Source organism: Mus pahari, chromosome 13 (assembly GCF_900095145.1).
Source record: "Mus pahari chromosome 13, PAHARI_EIJ_v1.1, whole genome shotgun sequence".
NCBI classification, from domain to species: Eukaryota; Metazoa; Chordata; class Mammalia; order Rodentia; family Muridae; genus Mus; species Mus pahari.
Window position 1 is genome coordinate 80,633,763 of NC_034602.1, and position 16,504 is coordinate 80,650,266.

At 40.3% G+C, this 16,504-nt stretch overlaps 1 protein-coding gene across 1 annotated transcript in view; it reads right to left on the reverse strand.

Moving 5' to 3' along the window:
- The window catches only part of G3bp2 (G3BP stress granule assembly factor 2), a 38,291-nt gene that overhangs the window by 13,988 nt on the left and 7,799 nt on the right, over positions 1-16,504 (reverse strand). The window contains exons 2-9 of the mRNA XM_021210335.2: positions 15,704-15,822; positions 13,022-13,103; positions 10,814-10,987; positions 9,188-9,278; positions 8,434-8,536; positions 7,000-7,180; positions 6,002-6,100; positions 927-1,029 (exon numbers count right to left, since the gene is read on the reverse strand). Of these exons, the coding sequence (XP_021065994.1) occupies positions 927-1,029; positions 6,002-6,100; positions 7,000-7,180; positions 8,434-8,536; positions 9,188-9,278; positions 10,814-10,987; positions 13,022-13,103; positions 15,704-15,798 (928 nt within the window). The 5' untranslated portion in view covers positions 15,799-15,822. The remainder of the gene's footprint in view (positions 1-926; positions 1,030-6,001; positions 6,101-6,999; positions 7,181-8,433; positions 8,537-9,187; positions 9,279-10,813; positions 10,988-13,021; positions 13,104-15,703; positions 15,823-16,504) is intronic.

Consider the following 16,504-nt stretch of genomic DNA (forward strand, 5'->3'; position numbering starts at 1 on the left):
CAGACACTCCAGAAGAGGGCGTCAGATCTTGTTACAGATGGTTATGAGCCACCATGTGGTTGCTGGGATTTGAACTCCGGACCTTCAGAAGAGCAGTCGGGTGCTCTTACCCACTGAGCCATCTCACCAGCCCTGCCTGCAACTTCTTAATGTCATCCTAGATCTTGACAGTCAATACTACTGCCTGTCATCCTAGATCATGACTGTCAATTCCACTGCCTGCAGCTTCTGAATTCATTACTTTTATTTATAGAATTACACTTCTAAATCTGAGGTACAGTAGTGTACCTCACTTGTATCCAAACCCTCCCTTCTGAGAAGATTTATATGCCTTACTTATCCATGGATGGGAGTTGTGCATGTATGTCTGCACCACGCGCATACCTTCTGCTAGCGGGGCAGAAGAGGGCACTGCATCCCCAGAACTGACAACTCTGATCAACATGTGGGTGCTGAGAGCCTGAACCTGGGTCCTCTGAAGAACAAGCAGTGCTCTGTACTGCTGCTCCACCTCTCTAACCCTGAAAAGCTCTTTTAAATCTTACAGAATTCAAATAATGGTCTTCGCTACACCTTAGCTAACAATGCAGTTATGAAAAGTTAGTTCAACTCAGGAGGAGTCAGTGTGGAGAGTTTTTCCTGAAAAGACAAGAGTGCACAGTGAGCTGGATCCTAACAGCTCAGCTTCCATGTCTTAAAAGCAGCTACAATCAGTAAATGACAAAAGGGCACATTTTTATCTACCAACCACACGTCTCCATAGAGATCGGCAAACCCTCTCTTCAAAGTTGTCTGTCAGCTCAGGCTACCTATTTCAGCAGCACATCCCTATCTAAGTAATCGGACCTTCACACGGACCCACGGATGGACCTAAAGTTCAGTCTCCTCCAACTGTCCAGTAAAGGCCATATGGTAAGTGAGCTTACCTGGCCTTGGTCCTCGAGGAGGGAAACCAGGTCGCTCTCGAGGTCGCTGTTCGCGCACACGTGGTGGCTGAGACTGAACTTCTGGCTTAGCGTCAACCCTTGGCTAAAATATAATGGAAAAATTATTAAAATTTTTATATTATAAAGAAGTAACTTCTACAGGAAAAAAAAACAATCAAAGCAACTATTAGCAAGTCACTAGCAAGGATAATGATATTAAGTTTATGATGTTTTTATATAATTTCCTATATGTGTGAAAATACTTTGTAAAGGATATTCTGTACCAAGCTAGGACTGTAGGGTAGATCTTAATTTTCTTACTCAATACTGTAATAATTCACACTAAGCTGCTTTTACACAATAGCACTCTTTAAAATTAAAATTATACTCACAATAAAACAGGTAAGTTATTGCTACAAAATCACAAAATGCAAGATGAGCAACTCCATATACATACAAAAGACAAAGTTAAAAGGCTTTCTTATCTTATAAAGACAAGAATAGACACACAATTCCTCAGTAAATGCCTAGTTTGCTGCTTTCAGACATCAACAGTGCTCAGTAGCATCTCCTAGCCCATCCCACCATCTTGAAACCAATACTTTAATAGGTCGAACAATAACCCTTTGCATGGTGGCAAATGCACTCAGAAGGCTGAGGCAGGATGATCTTTGTTTCAAGCCAGATTGAAACAGTAAGACCACATCTCAAAATTAATCGACAAGAGTTTCCATATAAAATCTCAAGTAGTCCAAGAAGCCCTGTAGAAAGGATTGAACAACAGTTCTTAGCTGAGTGGGAATGACAGGGCAGGTCTGTCAACTGCTCAAAATCACTCAAATACACTCGAGGACTTTGTAAACAATAATGCCGTCCGTCCACACCTCGGTCATTTCCCTCATACAACAGCAATTTCCAGTATTCTCAACCTCCAAGGGCTTTCTACTTGCTCAAGCATTATGGCCCAAGGAAAAGACAAAACTAAATGAATCATCAAAAGACATTTCATTCAAGCATTCAACAGACTATGGGCATCCCAAACTTAAAGCTAGTACTTTAATCTTTATGGACCTTGGTTTCATTAATTACATAACTGGGATATTATAATTTATAAAGATAAATCTAAATATAAAAACCAATGCAGCCACTGTAACCCTAAGATATATATTAACATTAAGTTATTTAAAAGATTTACCTACTTCTGTTTATTTTTCTCCCTATATAGACTTATTTTCCCAAGATGAAATCTTTTCACATGTCATGGAATATACCTAGTTACAAAGTTAATTTTGCTGGGTATGGTGGTGCATATCTTTGATCTCAGTGCTTAAGAGGCAGAGGCAAGTGTATTTCTGTGAGTTCAAAGGCCAGCCTGGCCAGTTTTTGTTATAAAGCCTATCTAGCTATCTTGCTCTGTGTGTATGGGAGGTTGCAATCCTTGAGAGAACTGTTTTGTTTTGTTTTAAAAAAGGTTTATTTTTATGTGCATTAGTATTTTGCTTCCATGTATGTCTTACATGTGTCTGTGTGAGGGCACCAGATCCATGGAACTGGAGTTACAGACAGTTGTGCACTCCCATGTGAGTGAGTGCTGGGTCCTGGATGAGCAGCCAGTGCTCTTAACTACTGACTGGGCATCTCACCAGCCCAGTCCAAGGGAATTGTAAACTTGTTAAACTGTTATTGTTTGCCACTGCTGGGACTGCAAACTACTGAAAGGACTAAGCATTCCACTTGAACAAATGTTCCCAAGTTACTGGTTTAGAGTATCATAAAAACCTGACAATGAGGCCTGCTGTCTGTGCATATACAGTTTAATAGTATATAGCAACCTAAGATGTGGTATATACTTAGAGCTGTATATATAAAAAGGCATATATTTGTAACTATATGCTTACTTCCACTAAAGGAAGTCTCAAAAGCAGAACTTGGTACAGTTTATATTACCAATCAGAATTGAAACATAGATACTTTACTCAAATTTTAGTATCTTATTGGAAATTAATAAAAATGGCGACTGTGCATAGCGACTGGTGGTCCAGCCTTTGATCCCACCCTCCAGGCACTCTTGGGAATTACAGGCCATCCTGGTCACACAGGCGGAGCTCTAGGCTGACCTTAGATACAGAGTAAGACCTTGTGGCAAAAGAGGGGGGAAGATGGGTAGGGAAAGAGCACTTGCTGCTTTCATAGACAGTTCCCAGCATTCACGAGCCCTCTGTAATTCCAGTTCCAGGGTATCTGAGGCCTATTCCAGCCCCTACAGGTACATGCTGCACAGATATATGTGCAGGCAAAACCATCCATACTCATTTTCAATCTTTTTGAAAAAAAATAATCAAATATACCTTACGTTTAGAATTTTCAGGAAAAATATAGAACAGTCTAAATATTATCAAAGAACTTGAGACTCTGTCTGACCTTAACACATTTCAAAACTTATTACAAAAATAAATCCTCAGAACAATTTATCTATAAATAGTTTCTACAGATTTGGTAACTTTGACTTTGGAAGTGGACAAGAATGCCAGTACATAAGAACAAAAAGCGAAGAATCCTTTTTACTAAGAAACAAATGTCAGCTAAGCCAGCTATGCCTTCTCCTTCTTCTCACCCACCAACTAAAACTAGGCATTCCTAACAGATGAAGTGTCTACATAGCCTACCATTAATGCTTTCAATTTAACTTCACGTAACCAAAGGTATGATCTTACAGCAAACCCTACGAATGAATGTCAAACGAAATATAAAATAAAAACAGTCAAAGCAAGTCAAAAAGCATCACTACACCCTACACCAGCCCTGCAACGGAGCGTCAGCTATGGAGAGAGCTGGTCAGTCCAGCAAAGACTTCACTTACCTACTTTTAGCTCAGTGCCTATCAATACCCTAAGGTAAACTTAACTTTCTTTTACCAAATCTTGTTAAAACAAAAGGAAAAGAAAGCTGTTCTAAAGTAAAAAAATAAAAATAAAAGAAGTTGAAGGTTACTAAACCAGGTGAAAATATCACAAATTTATTCTACACATAGCACAAAGACCCGAGGGTAGTCTTAAAGCTTACATTTTATTATTTTTAATTATGTATGTGTGTGCCTAAGTGTGGGCACGTGCATATGAGAGCCAATGCCTACAAAGGCCAGAGGCATCAGGTCCCCTGGAAGTGGAGTCACAGGCAATTCTAAGTCACCTGATACAGGTGCTAGGGACCTTAACTCAGGTCCTCCCCGTGTGCTCTGAGCTGCTGAGCAAGCAATCTCTCCAGCCCCTTAAGGTTTCATTTTAAAACATTTTTAATGGAGTGGGAAATAAAATAACTTCAAAATTGACTCAAATGTAAGATACCTAAGAGTTTAGAATCTAGTAAGTTATGACATACCTTAAAAAAAAAAAACTTAAAATCTAAATATCTTAAATTCTGTTATGAATAGAGTCCTAATATTCTCCATAAGACACTAAAGAAAAATGTATGCATTTAGACCACATGTAGTATGGTGTGCAACTACCTAAATTCAAAAGACAGGCTATATTCAGCTGCCTTAACATGGGTGAGTTATGCTAGAGTCTAATTTTCCTCTTTATAAAATGGAAGGTTAATACTTGTCATGCAGGGTGGTTTTAAGGACTCAGTAACAAGGAAATCTGTGTACTTTCTATCTCAGTCCGAGGGAGGCAGGGCAGATGGACCTCTGACTTCAAGGCTTGCTACAGCTATACAATGAGACCCTGTTCCCACCCATATCCCCCCCACAAGAAATGTGAAAATCACACACTGACCACAATGGCTAGGCAAACAAAAGGAATATATTACTGAACTTCCTAAAGTAGGCACTGAACTGTAGCCATGACTTGGCAGTTGGCGAAGTGCACCTGCAGCTTGCAGCAGACCAAGGGAGTTGCAACCTCAGCACCTACAGGGCAGCTCACAACCATCTGCAGCATCTCCATTCCCAAGGCAACCAAAACACTCTTCTGCACTGAGGGCACTGCATGCATGAGGTGCACATGAACGCACACAGGTAAACACAAAACTCTTAAGTTAAAATTTTACAGTGTCACCAAATCTCTGAAATAACAACTAAGCTCCACATGTGAATCTGACAGAAATAAAGATTTCAAAGTCCCAAGTCACTCGTCCAGATTGGTTTAGAAAAGCACAAATCATTAGGGTTGAGCTTTGACTGGGATCAAATACAACCACATTTAAATACTTAACCAGAAAAAAAAAACACCACCACCATCAACAACACACAGGTAGTACAGCACCATGTATGTGTGTAGAGACATCGGGGACAAGTTATTACTAGTTACTTTTAAAACTGCAATGTCTTAATGTTAGAGCATCTTAAAGAAAAAAAATGTATACAATAACCAAGGGTAAATTTTGTAGGAAAATGAAGCTCTACTCAAAATGTAGGGGAAACTGGATACTTATATATGCCAATAAACTCAAATTTAATCTATGCTGTCTACCAAGCATCTTAAATAGTGTCATATTTTCACAATTTTGGAAAGCTCTGAAATGGGTAGATGACAAACAGACAAAAAGCAGAATACTAAAATCATCTGCTAAGGTGAACACTACAGTCATAAGTTGGTACAGGCTTCAATCAAACTGTGTCAAACATTCACAGACTGAGTTTAGGCAATGTAAATATATATAATATATAACATATATATTATATATACACACACACATATATCAAGGTTTCTATTTCTTTAGAACAGTGATTTTTTTAAAAAAAAAAAAAAATGTCATTCTATTTTGTGCCTTTCCAAATTCTTGCCTAAAATACTCTTGCTAAGTGGTAAAATTTTCAAGGAGTATTTTTCTTAAAGAAGCCTTTAAAGTGACAATATTATATTAGTAAAACCAACTTAATCTGTACTGCACACACCCAAATCCCACCTCTGTAGATTAATAGAGATTTGGCATTTAAAGTGAGTGCACCGACATTATTAATACATTTTTAATGTTTAATCCATAGTTCTGGTTGACTTGCTTAAAAATGTTTAAAAGTAAGCAATTGGCAAATGTAACAAGGATACAATCCAATGTGTTCACAGATTGGTTACCTGTGAGACTGGTGCTTTAACATGGGGTGGAATTCCAGAGGAAGAAACAGTACCACTAGGAGGCAGGTTTTTACTGGTCACTGAAGCCCAGGAGAAAGCCTGCAGGAAATGCAACAAACCTAGACTACTAATCATGGAAAACCACCAACATTCCTATAGGGAAACTTCCAAATATTTAATCTGTTTTCATTTCTAATCCATTCCTTTATATTGAAGTACTGACCTCCTAATAGAAAGGCACACACACACATGCCAGTCTGTGTGCCAACTTTCAACACCTCATTATGCAAGGTACCAACTGTTTTGCCTCAACTGCTGAAACCACACAAGTTCCTACATAAGCAAGTGGCAAACCACTGTCAGCTACACATGCTATAAAATCTGAAGCAGAGACTGACTTCTTTCCCCGTGGGGAGACCAGATGTGAGTGATGGTGTTAGGGAGGAGAAGCACAGGAAGAGCAGAGTGCTGTGGGAGACTCAGCAGACATTACAAAGTGAGCAAGGACTCCTGCACTACTCTCTTCTCCTGCCCAAGTCTACTAACCGTCTACTTGACAGAGAGACAGTTCACATGGTATACTGTGGGTGCCACACATCTGTTCAAGAGAATTAGTAGAGTAAGGAAACTGATCCCATTTGTATCGCAAACAGGTGTCTCTCACAGATCAACTTCAGTTGGGACACTGCATGACTCCTGGAGCATCAGAAGAGATGAGCAACTGAAAAACCTCACACATGGACTTGAATAATTTCATGTAAGTCATTCAACACTGCATACAGACAAGAGGAATCTTAGGGTATAAATTTCACTCTTCGGAATATTTTGGGGGTAGAGAGAAACCATGAAATCTCCTCAGAACAACAAGAACTCGAGCTTCTTTCATATACATAAGTATAGCTTACTATTTCAAATAACAGAACCAAAACCATGCTTTATTAATGACAGCAAGTATGAAAATGTGATGTCCCAGATCTGAAAAGTTCCTTTGATCTTACCTTTGGTGGTTCTTGAGGCAGAGAAGCAGGCTCAGCAGGAGGAGGAGTGGCTGACTTCTCCTCTAGCTCTTCCAAGTGTTTCTCCTCTACTTGTGGTTTCAGCTCTTCAGTCTTTGTTTCAGATTCTGGCTCAGGTTCAGGTTCATGAGAGGATTCTTCTAAAGGCTCCTCTATGCCATTACTACAACGAAACATCTAGGTCACTAGGTATTCAAATGAAATAAAACTGTTTCTCCAAACTAACAGTTGAAACTAGTTATACTCCTGTGGGTAACGTGTTCTGCATTTGTAAGCAAGTATTCTCTGGTCATACACATGTGGTGTTGGGTATGGATAAAAACCCTAGTCCTGCCTGCCAGGCACATACCAGTGAAATTGCGCAACCAGAGACTCACCTCCATCTATACCCATCTTTCTGGGTGTTGCTGTTGTTTGAGACAGGATTTTACTATGTATCCTTGGCTGGCCTGGAACTCAACTCTGCAGACCACAGACATCAAACTTAGTTGAGTTTGCCTCCTTGGACTGCCAGGATTAGAGTGCACCAGCACATTTATAAAAATGGGTTTTAGTATTTTGCACATAATGGTGCTTTGCTTACATGTATGTCTGTGCACAATGCATGTACACTGCCCTCGGAGGCCATAGGAGGGTATCAGATTCCCATGTCTAGGGTTCCAATCAGTCAGTCACATAGGTGCTGGGATCAGCTGGTGGTCTTAATTGTTGTGCCATCATCACTACAGCCAAACCTCACCATTTAAATCTAAATGGTGACAAGGTTTACTCCAGTGTTAAATATAAACCCTGTGTTTGTTTTCTAAGCAGTGTGTGTAGGGACAGGTCAGGCCTTCAGGCAGGCTTCTACTTTACGTCAGGAACTTAGATCCCCAGGCTTCCAGGGTGAGCACCTTCACAGGACAAGACACCCTCTGCCATGTTAAAGTAAAATTTTACAGAAGCAAGTTCAGTGTACTGTCCTACATAGCCTGCATTATCACAGTCAACCACAGTTTCGATACAAAACATGCAATTTTTTTTCTTTTTGGTTTTTTTTCTGAGCCAGGGTTTCTATTTGTAGCCCAGGCTGGCCTCAAACTCAGAAATCCGCCTGCCTCTGCCTCCCAAGTGCTGAGATTAAAGGTATGCGCCACCACTACCTGGAATGCACACTTTTTAAATTAAGTAGTAATTTTCAGTATCTTGATACATGTCATAAATAACCAAATACTGGCTTAAATAGGCAGTTTTAACAAAAATGTATCCCCAGGGGCTGAGGGTGTGGTCCGGTGGCAATGTGCATAACTCACCACGCACGAGGGACCTAGCACCAAAGGAAAAGCTAACTGCCCACAGTAACCCAGCAAGAACTGCTGTAGCCAGCTCACTGCAGGCCAATGCAAATGCAACCTTTCGACCGCTAGCTAGCCTTACGTCACAGGGTGGGCATCATAGTAAGTGCTGTTAGCATTCTCTTGCACAGGTTCAGGAGACGGCTGCCTGTCTTCTTGCTCCTCTTCCACTTCATCTTCTGACTCTGACAACACACAACACATCTTTTTAAGAGAAGCTTACATAGGCTCTAACATACACACTGTAGTATGTTTAAGGGTTTGCTAATTTAAAATGTCAGTAGACTTACAAAGGCAGTCATTCACTGAAATATTCCCTGTTCCCCACAAACTAAAGAGAATAAGCAGGAAAAAAGTTGATTATTATACTCTATTTTAACAAGATGTAATAGTAAAGAAAGGAAAAGCAAGGAAGCTAGAAACAATTATTTTGGTTCTGTTGTCATATCTATTCAAGAGTGGTAATGAAAACACTGGTCCTCTTACCAGTGAACGATGAATAACTGCAGTGCAGCCACAACCTGGACAGGCAATGAGTGGGCAGGAAGGGAGGGTGAGTCCTACACCACTCGCTGCGACAGTGTCTGCATCTCCAGGACAACCCCAGAACATGTACCAAAGTCTAGACAGCCTATGCAGACAAGTCACCTACACAGACTTCCTAGGTGTGACTTCTACGTAATTTCATGTACATACACAGTTATACTTCCCTAACAAAAACTAAAGAAGGGAAAGAGTTTCAATTCAAATAAACAGCCAATTTCCCAAAGTTTTGTCCTTACAGAAAGTACAAAGTAAGACTACTACTGAGCAGCTTTCCTTCAAGTTCAGCTCACCTTCATCAAGTTCTGGTTCAGAATCACCAAATACTTCATCTTCATAACGAAACATATCATTGTGAACATAAAATTTATTTGGAACAGATCCCTATTAAAAAAAACCAACATACAAGCATTCCATGAATACTCATCAATAGAAGTACCCAAATTATCCTCAAACAACTGTAAACATCCATGGTATTGTATTAAAAGAAAAAATTAAATGCTACACACAATCTTACATGCAATCTATAGTTTAGTACCACAGAAATAATCTAGACTAAATATAATTATCCAAAGCTGAGCATGTTAGGATGTTAACATAGAGAAAACAAACATCGCCATTATTATAAAATGTGTGGTGCCCAATGCCTGTAATGCCACCTTTTCAGAGACAGAGATGGAAGGCCACAGATTAAGCTAAAGGGAGACTGGGTTAAAAAAGAAATCCACAATGCACACAGATGAAAATGTCAAAATAAAGCCCTGTATCATGAATGAGTAGATGCTAATTATTAAAAATAAAAAACATTACAATTAAAAAAACTCTTCTAAAAATTGAGTTCATAAAGTTTTTCCCTTTTCAAAACCTTTTGAAAATACAGTTTAAGCCGGGCCTGGTGGCGCAGGCCTTTAATCCCAGCACTTCGGAGGCAGAGGCAGGCAGATTTCTGAGTTCGAGGCCAGCCTGGTCTACCAAGTGAGTTCCAGGACAGCCAGAGCTATACAGAGAAACCAAAAAAGAAAATACAGTTTACTATTTCACAGATCATGTGGGTTCCCTTCCTGTCTTATGGTCCTGGGAATCAAACTCAGAGCCTTCCACAGAAAGCCAAGTGCTCTACCACTGAGCTACATCACCCCAATCCTCGTTTCTGTATTTATCATCCACTTCCACATTTATTCCAGTTGCCTAACTTTAAAGCACACACATGTACATACAATGTCCAAATAAGCTGTATCAAACACCTAATAAACTCTCTCAAGAACAGCTGCAAGCAAGTAGGAAGGAGAAATGGCTTAGTGGTTAAAATCCCAGGTTGCTTTTGAAGACCCAGGGGTGTAATTCCCAGCATGGCAGCTCACAACTGTAACTACAGTTCCAGAGGATGACACCCTTCCCACTTCTATGGCTATCAGACATGTATCCATACAAGCAAATAAAACATTCAAATACAGAACAAGAAACAAAGTTAAGGGGCTAGAGAGATGGTTTAGCAGGTGATAGCTGTTGTCCTAGAGGACCAGGGTTTGATTCTGAGGACCCATGCAGCAACTGTCTATAACATCACTAACAGGCCATCCAGACATAAAGGAAAACAGTAAAATTAAAATAAAGTAAAATTCGGCCAGGCGTGTGGCGCACGCCTTTAATTCCAGCACTCGGGAGGCAGAGGCAGGCGGATTTCTGAGTTCGAGGCCAGTCTGGTCTACAGAGTGAATTCCAGGACAGCCAGAGTTATACAGAAAAACCCTGTCTTGAACCCCCCCCCCAAAAAAAAGTAAGTAAAATTCAAATATCAATTAAATAATTCAAAAAAGAGCAACAAGCAAATCCAAGGCTGTAGAAAGAAACTCTAGCATTTCAATAAACTATTAACAAACAAATCATATAAATACAAAGTAAATGAAGTGAAAACTTACTTCTGGAGCCAGAACAAAGGTTTGCATAAACTTCCTCTCAGGCTGTCCACTGTTAGACAGCAAGCCCATGACCTGTACCACTACACCATCACTCAAAGTTGCATGAGCATCCACATGACGAATTTTGGTATGACATTCACTGAAGTTCAGAGATAACACTTTGTGGTGTATATCCTTTACAGAGGAAAAGAGTGAAGAAAATAAACTTCTCGTGCTACCTCATTAACTGTGTGTACATTTCCCTCACAACCCAGAATAGTTAACCATTTGCTTTTCTGAATTAATTTGAATTCAGTCCAGAAACTATGTATTATAATGTGTTTAGTCTGGTGTTGTACAGCTCTCTCCCCTTAATTTCTCTGGCTAGCTCAGTTGGTAGAGCTTGAGACTTAATCTCAGGGTTGCACGTTTGAGCTGTTGGGGGTCAGATGTACAAGTAACTTTTATACGCTTTTTAGATACCTACCTCTGTCTGCTAACCTAGGTCTTGTCCTAGAAGCGTCTCCATACAATCTAACCTAGGCCTAGAATGGTTTCAGCCTGAGACTTGCTGCTGAGTAAGTTCATCCCTTCCTAGTTCTTTCTGAACTCTGGCTGATTCAGAAACATCTCTCCAAGCTGACTGACTCAAACTGACTTCTCTCTCAGCCTCTCCTGACCTGCTCTGCTTGGCCTCATACTAACTCCGGCAGTCTTTTCTAATCTCCTGGTTCCTCTCACTCTCTGGCTCATTCTATCTTCTGAGTCTAGCTTGTTCTCTTTTCAGCCTGTCTCTGTACACTGTCTGTTAAACCTGCTCCTGTCTGCACTGTCCCTTAAGTAGCTTCCTTTTCTTCTCTTTTCCTGAGAGCTGGGCAGATCCTGTTCTGTCAAATCTTTCTCTAATTTGTCACTTTGTCTGCCACTCAATTTGACTTCACTTTCAAACACGGGTGTTTCTTTCTACAACCTAACTCTACCTTCACTGTTTCGGATTAAAGGTCACTAAGGGCATGTCTGTATTCCTGCCAGAGGGATTAAAAGTGGCTGAGCCAAGCCGGGCGTGGTGGCATACACCTTTAATCCCAACACTTGGGCAGAGGCAGGTGGATTTCTGAGTTTGAGGCTAGCTTGGTCTACAGAATGAGTTCCAGGACAGCCAGGGCTATACAGAGAAACCCTGTCTTGAAAAACCAAAAGTGGCCAGGAGATAGTGGCACACACCTTTAATCCCAGCACTTGGGAGGCAGAGACAGGTGGATTTCTGAGTTGAGGCCAGCCTGGTCTACAAAGTGAGTTCCAGGACAGCTAGGACTGCACAGAGAAACCCTGTCTCAAAAAAAAAAAAAGAAAGAAAGAAAGAAAAAAACCAAGTGGTTGAGCCATGCCATAATTAAAAACAGATTTTTTTTTTTTAACTAACACAATCTTGGGGCTCACGGTGTGATCGAATATCCTGCAACAATACCAGATCACCATTCTCAAACTGTTACCAACTTCCTTCTGATCTTTTTTTACTTTACTATTAATTTTACTTTATTATGTTTGCTGATGCTATTTTTCTATATCCAGTTTCTTCCTGTTTGCTAAGGACCAAGCCTGGAGTCCAACTAAAGCCCAAAACCCTCTAATGTCCTCTCTTCCAATCAAGATCAATTATTTTGTACATTCCTGTAACGTGCAAAATATGCTTTCTCAACTGTATGTATAAAGCAGTCCATGCGCTCCTTTTGAAAACATCCCGATATAATATAGTTCTACTAAAACTATAGCAAAAGATCACACTAAAAACACTTACCGAAGGGCTAATTTTTTAAAATTCATTATTATTATTTTTAAGATTATTTATTAATTATATGTAAGTACACTGTAGCTGTCTTCAGACACTCCAGAAGAGGGCGTCAGATCTCGTTACGGATGGTTATGAGCCACCATGTGGTTGCTGGGATTTGAACTCCGGACCTTTGGAAGAGCAGTCGGGTGCTCTTACCCACTGAGCCATCTCACTAGCCCTTATTATTATTTTCTTTATTTACATTTCAAATGCTATCCTGAAAGTTCCCTATACCCCACCACACCCCTGCTCCCCTACCCACCCACTCCCACTACTTGGTCCTGGCTTTCCCCTGTGCTTGGTCATATAAGGTTTACAAGATCAAGGGGAAAGGCTACATTTTTAAAGCCATCTTAATTCAAAGACATTTTGAAAATAGGTAATTTCTGACTTACATTTTGGCCATAAACCGCTTCCTGGGGCTTTCCACTGGCATCCACTCCACCATGAACATACGAGGAATTCCTGCCATAAAACCTGCAAAGCCATCGACAATTAAAAATACTTCCAGACATGACAAGAAAGCTTAGGAGTCACTCGAGTTCTGGTGACCAACAGATAAAGGGGTCCTTAGCCACGAACAGAACTGTGACTATTGCCCAGAGTTGCTGTACAGACTAAATGAGTCACTGCCCTCATTTATACATACATTGAGAAAGCATGTGCCCTCACCACAGCCATGTAACAAGGCACATGCTCAATTAGCTAGCCTTCCTCACAGTTGTGTCAATCTTCTTATTAAACTGAAAGAAGAAGCTCAAGTGCATCCTAAACATTTAGTACTCTAGTAACTTATTGATCATTTTTTTTTTCAGATAAAAAAAACTCGGGCTGGCAAGATGGATCAGTGGGTTAGAAGCACTCTTCTGAAGGTCCTGAGTTCAAACCCCATCAACCACATGGTGGCTCACAACCATCTGTAATGTGATCTGACACCCTCTTCTGGTGAGTCTGAAGACAGCTACAGTGTACTTCTTTGTAATAATATTGTTGTAAAAAAAAAGAAAACCTCATCTTGTCTAGATTTATTGACAATCAAATGTCCCATTTAATACTCTCTTTAGGGATTTCCAAGTGGTTACTAACTCCACAGGCTTACAGCTTACAAATTTCAAATAATCAAAAAGAATCCAAGCTGGGGGGTGGTGGCGAGGCAGAGGCAAGAGGATTTCTGAGTTCAAGGCCAGCCTGGTCTACAGAGTGAGTTCCAGAACAGCCAGAGCTACTACATGGAGAAACCCTGTCTTGAAAAACCAAAAAAGAATTCAAAGACCAAGTAAAAGTCTACAACCATCTCAACATTGACTTTCCTTATTCAAGTTATTAAGTACTTAATTTATGTTCTCCAGAGCTAGTCAAACATGTCAGAACTTCCCCTGTGCCACGCAGTATTTTCAGTGACATATACTGATCCTTTTGATCCTAACAACTTCATAAATAGTGCTACTATCTGAATGTGCACAGAAGTTAAGCAATCCACATAACCAGTTCCCACCACCTGACATGTCACTCCGGTTCCAGCCGGGATCTGATCCTTCAGCCTCCTCAGACACCTGCACACATGTGCATGCCTACACAAAACACACACACTTAAAACCTAAGAAATAATCACATCTTAGAGGTGACAACTCTTCAAGGAACTTACTCTAAGAATATAATTAACTAAAGCATATTAAAAGGGCTGAGGAGGAAAATATTAAAAACTTTAGGTTTTAGATTTGTATGAGTGTTTTGCCTGAATGTATGTTGTACACCATGTGTGCCTAATTCCGGCAGAGGTCAGAAAATACAAGATCCTTTGAGATTAGAGTTACAGATGGATGGTCTTGAGCCGAAACGTGGGTGTTGGACTCAAACCCAAGTCTCTCCAAGACCAACAATGCTTCTTACTGCTAACTCATCTTCCAACCCCTCGGTGAAAAACTTAAAAGCATCAACATTTTATTAGAGGAAAAAGTGTTTAAATAAGTTAGATATAATATAGAAGCTGTACCATCTTAAGACTTTTAAAATTATTTTGTGGATATTTATGTACAGATGTGTTTGTGTGGAGATCAGAGGAACCTCTTCCACCTTTATGAATGCTCCAGGTTATAAGTCTTTCCTGGCAAATCCCTTTACCCACTGTGTCATGTTGCTAGCCTCAAAGTTATACTGTTAGTAATATAGTTAACACTACTAGTTGAAAACTTTATTGTTAGCCAGGTGGCGGTGGTGAATCCCAGCACTCAGGAGACAGTTCAAGAACTCTGAGGCCAGCCTGGTCTAGAGTGAGTTACAGCCAGGGCTACACAGAGAAAACACCGATGTCAAACTGTCAGCTGTCAAATATGAGAAATAGATGATTAAAGTGCCTACATTATAACCAACATAAAGTTTACATGGGAAGAAAAATCATCCCCAGAAAGGGAACCCAAAAAACAGTAAATACAAACCTCTCCTATAATACAGTAAATACAAACCTCTCCTCTAATACAGAAGAGACAATAGAAACACATGGCCAACAGTATGCCTACAAAATCTAATTCCAGAGAGCTTACCTAAGACCTACACTGAGTCAGTAACAGCCTTTCTAAGGGGAGAAACAAAGGATGGACAGCAACCTGAAGAACTCATCTCACTTACCCTCCACTTGCTCAAGGACTCCATCTACCCAGAACAGGACTATACGCTACACATACTTCATTCCAACCTCTGGAAACATTAAGCTTACAGATGTTCAACTCTTGCCAAAATAGTGATAGGATCTCCCAAGTAATACCGCTTCTCAGCTGAGACCAGAGTCTGCCTTCACAGGTTGTGGGGCAGCGTCTCTCAACAATAGGAGGAGAGCGTAAAAAGACAAGTTTAAATCATTGATCTCTAATCACTCACTGGAACCTTGTAGTTAGTCAGGCTCCACATTAGTATAATGACACACGAAATACTGAGGAATGCGGTGTATGACCAAATGTGTTATGGTACTAAGATATGACATGTTGTTACTGTTTGCAAAGATACTATCAACATTAAAGAGACAGAACAGACAATAAAATGTGGCCATATCCAGAGAATGCAAAGAAATGTCTAAATTTTACCTGTGCAAATACTCGGGAGCTTTATTCAGCAAAGTATAATATTGCCTCACAAACTCCCGCCCCACAAGCAGCGGACTGGGCTTCTCCATAACCATTTCTTTGCTGCACAATGTCAAATGCTGGAGGAGAAAACACAAGACAAATAGCTACTAAGTCATCCTTGCAAAATACCACAAAATAAATCTTCTTAGATATATAACTGAGAATAAAGCAAATTAACACCTTTTATTAAAAATGTATCACAGTAGAAAAAAAAATTTTCTGGCCTAGAGAGAGGGATGGTACAGCAGCTAGGAGCCTGTTCTAGCAGAGGACCCAGGTTCAACTCCCAGCACTCACATTAAGGCACACGACCGTGGAAGTCTAGTTACAAGGGATCTGCTTGCCTCTTCTGGCATCTCCTTGGGCACCAGGCATAGACATAATGCACAGACACATATGCAGAGAAAACACTCATACAAATGGAAAAATTAGCTTGGTTAAATACTCATTACTTACTTTATACATACAGCCCTCAGAGCAGTCTAATTATAGCCAACACAAAGACAAGGAGCAGCAGGCTACATAAAGGGCTCATAAATGCCTATAACTCCAGTTCCAGGGGATCTGAACCTCTAGCCCTAAAGTACTCATCATGCACATATCCCAAATACAGATGATTAAAAACTTATCTTGGGGGGGGCTGGTGAGATGGCTCAGTGGGTTAAGAGCACCCGACTGCTCTTCCGAAGGTCCTGAGTTCAAATCCCAGCAACCACATGGTGGCTCATAACCATCCGTAACAAGATCTGATGCCCTCTT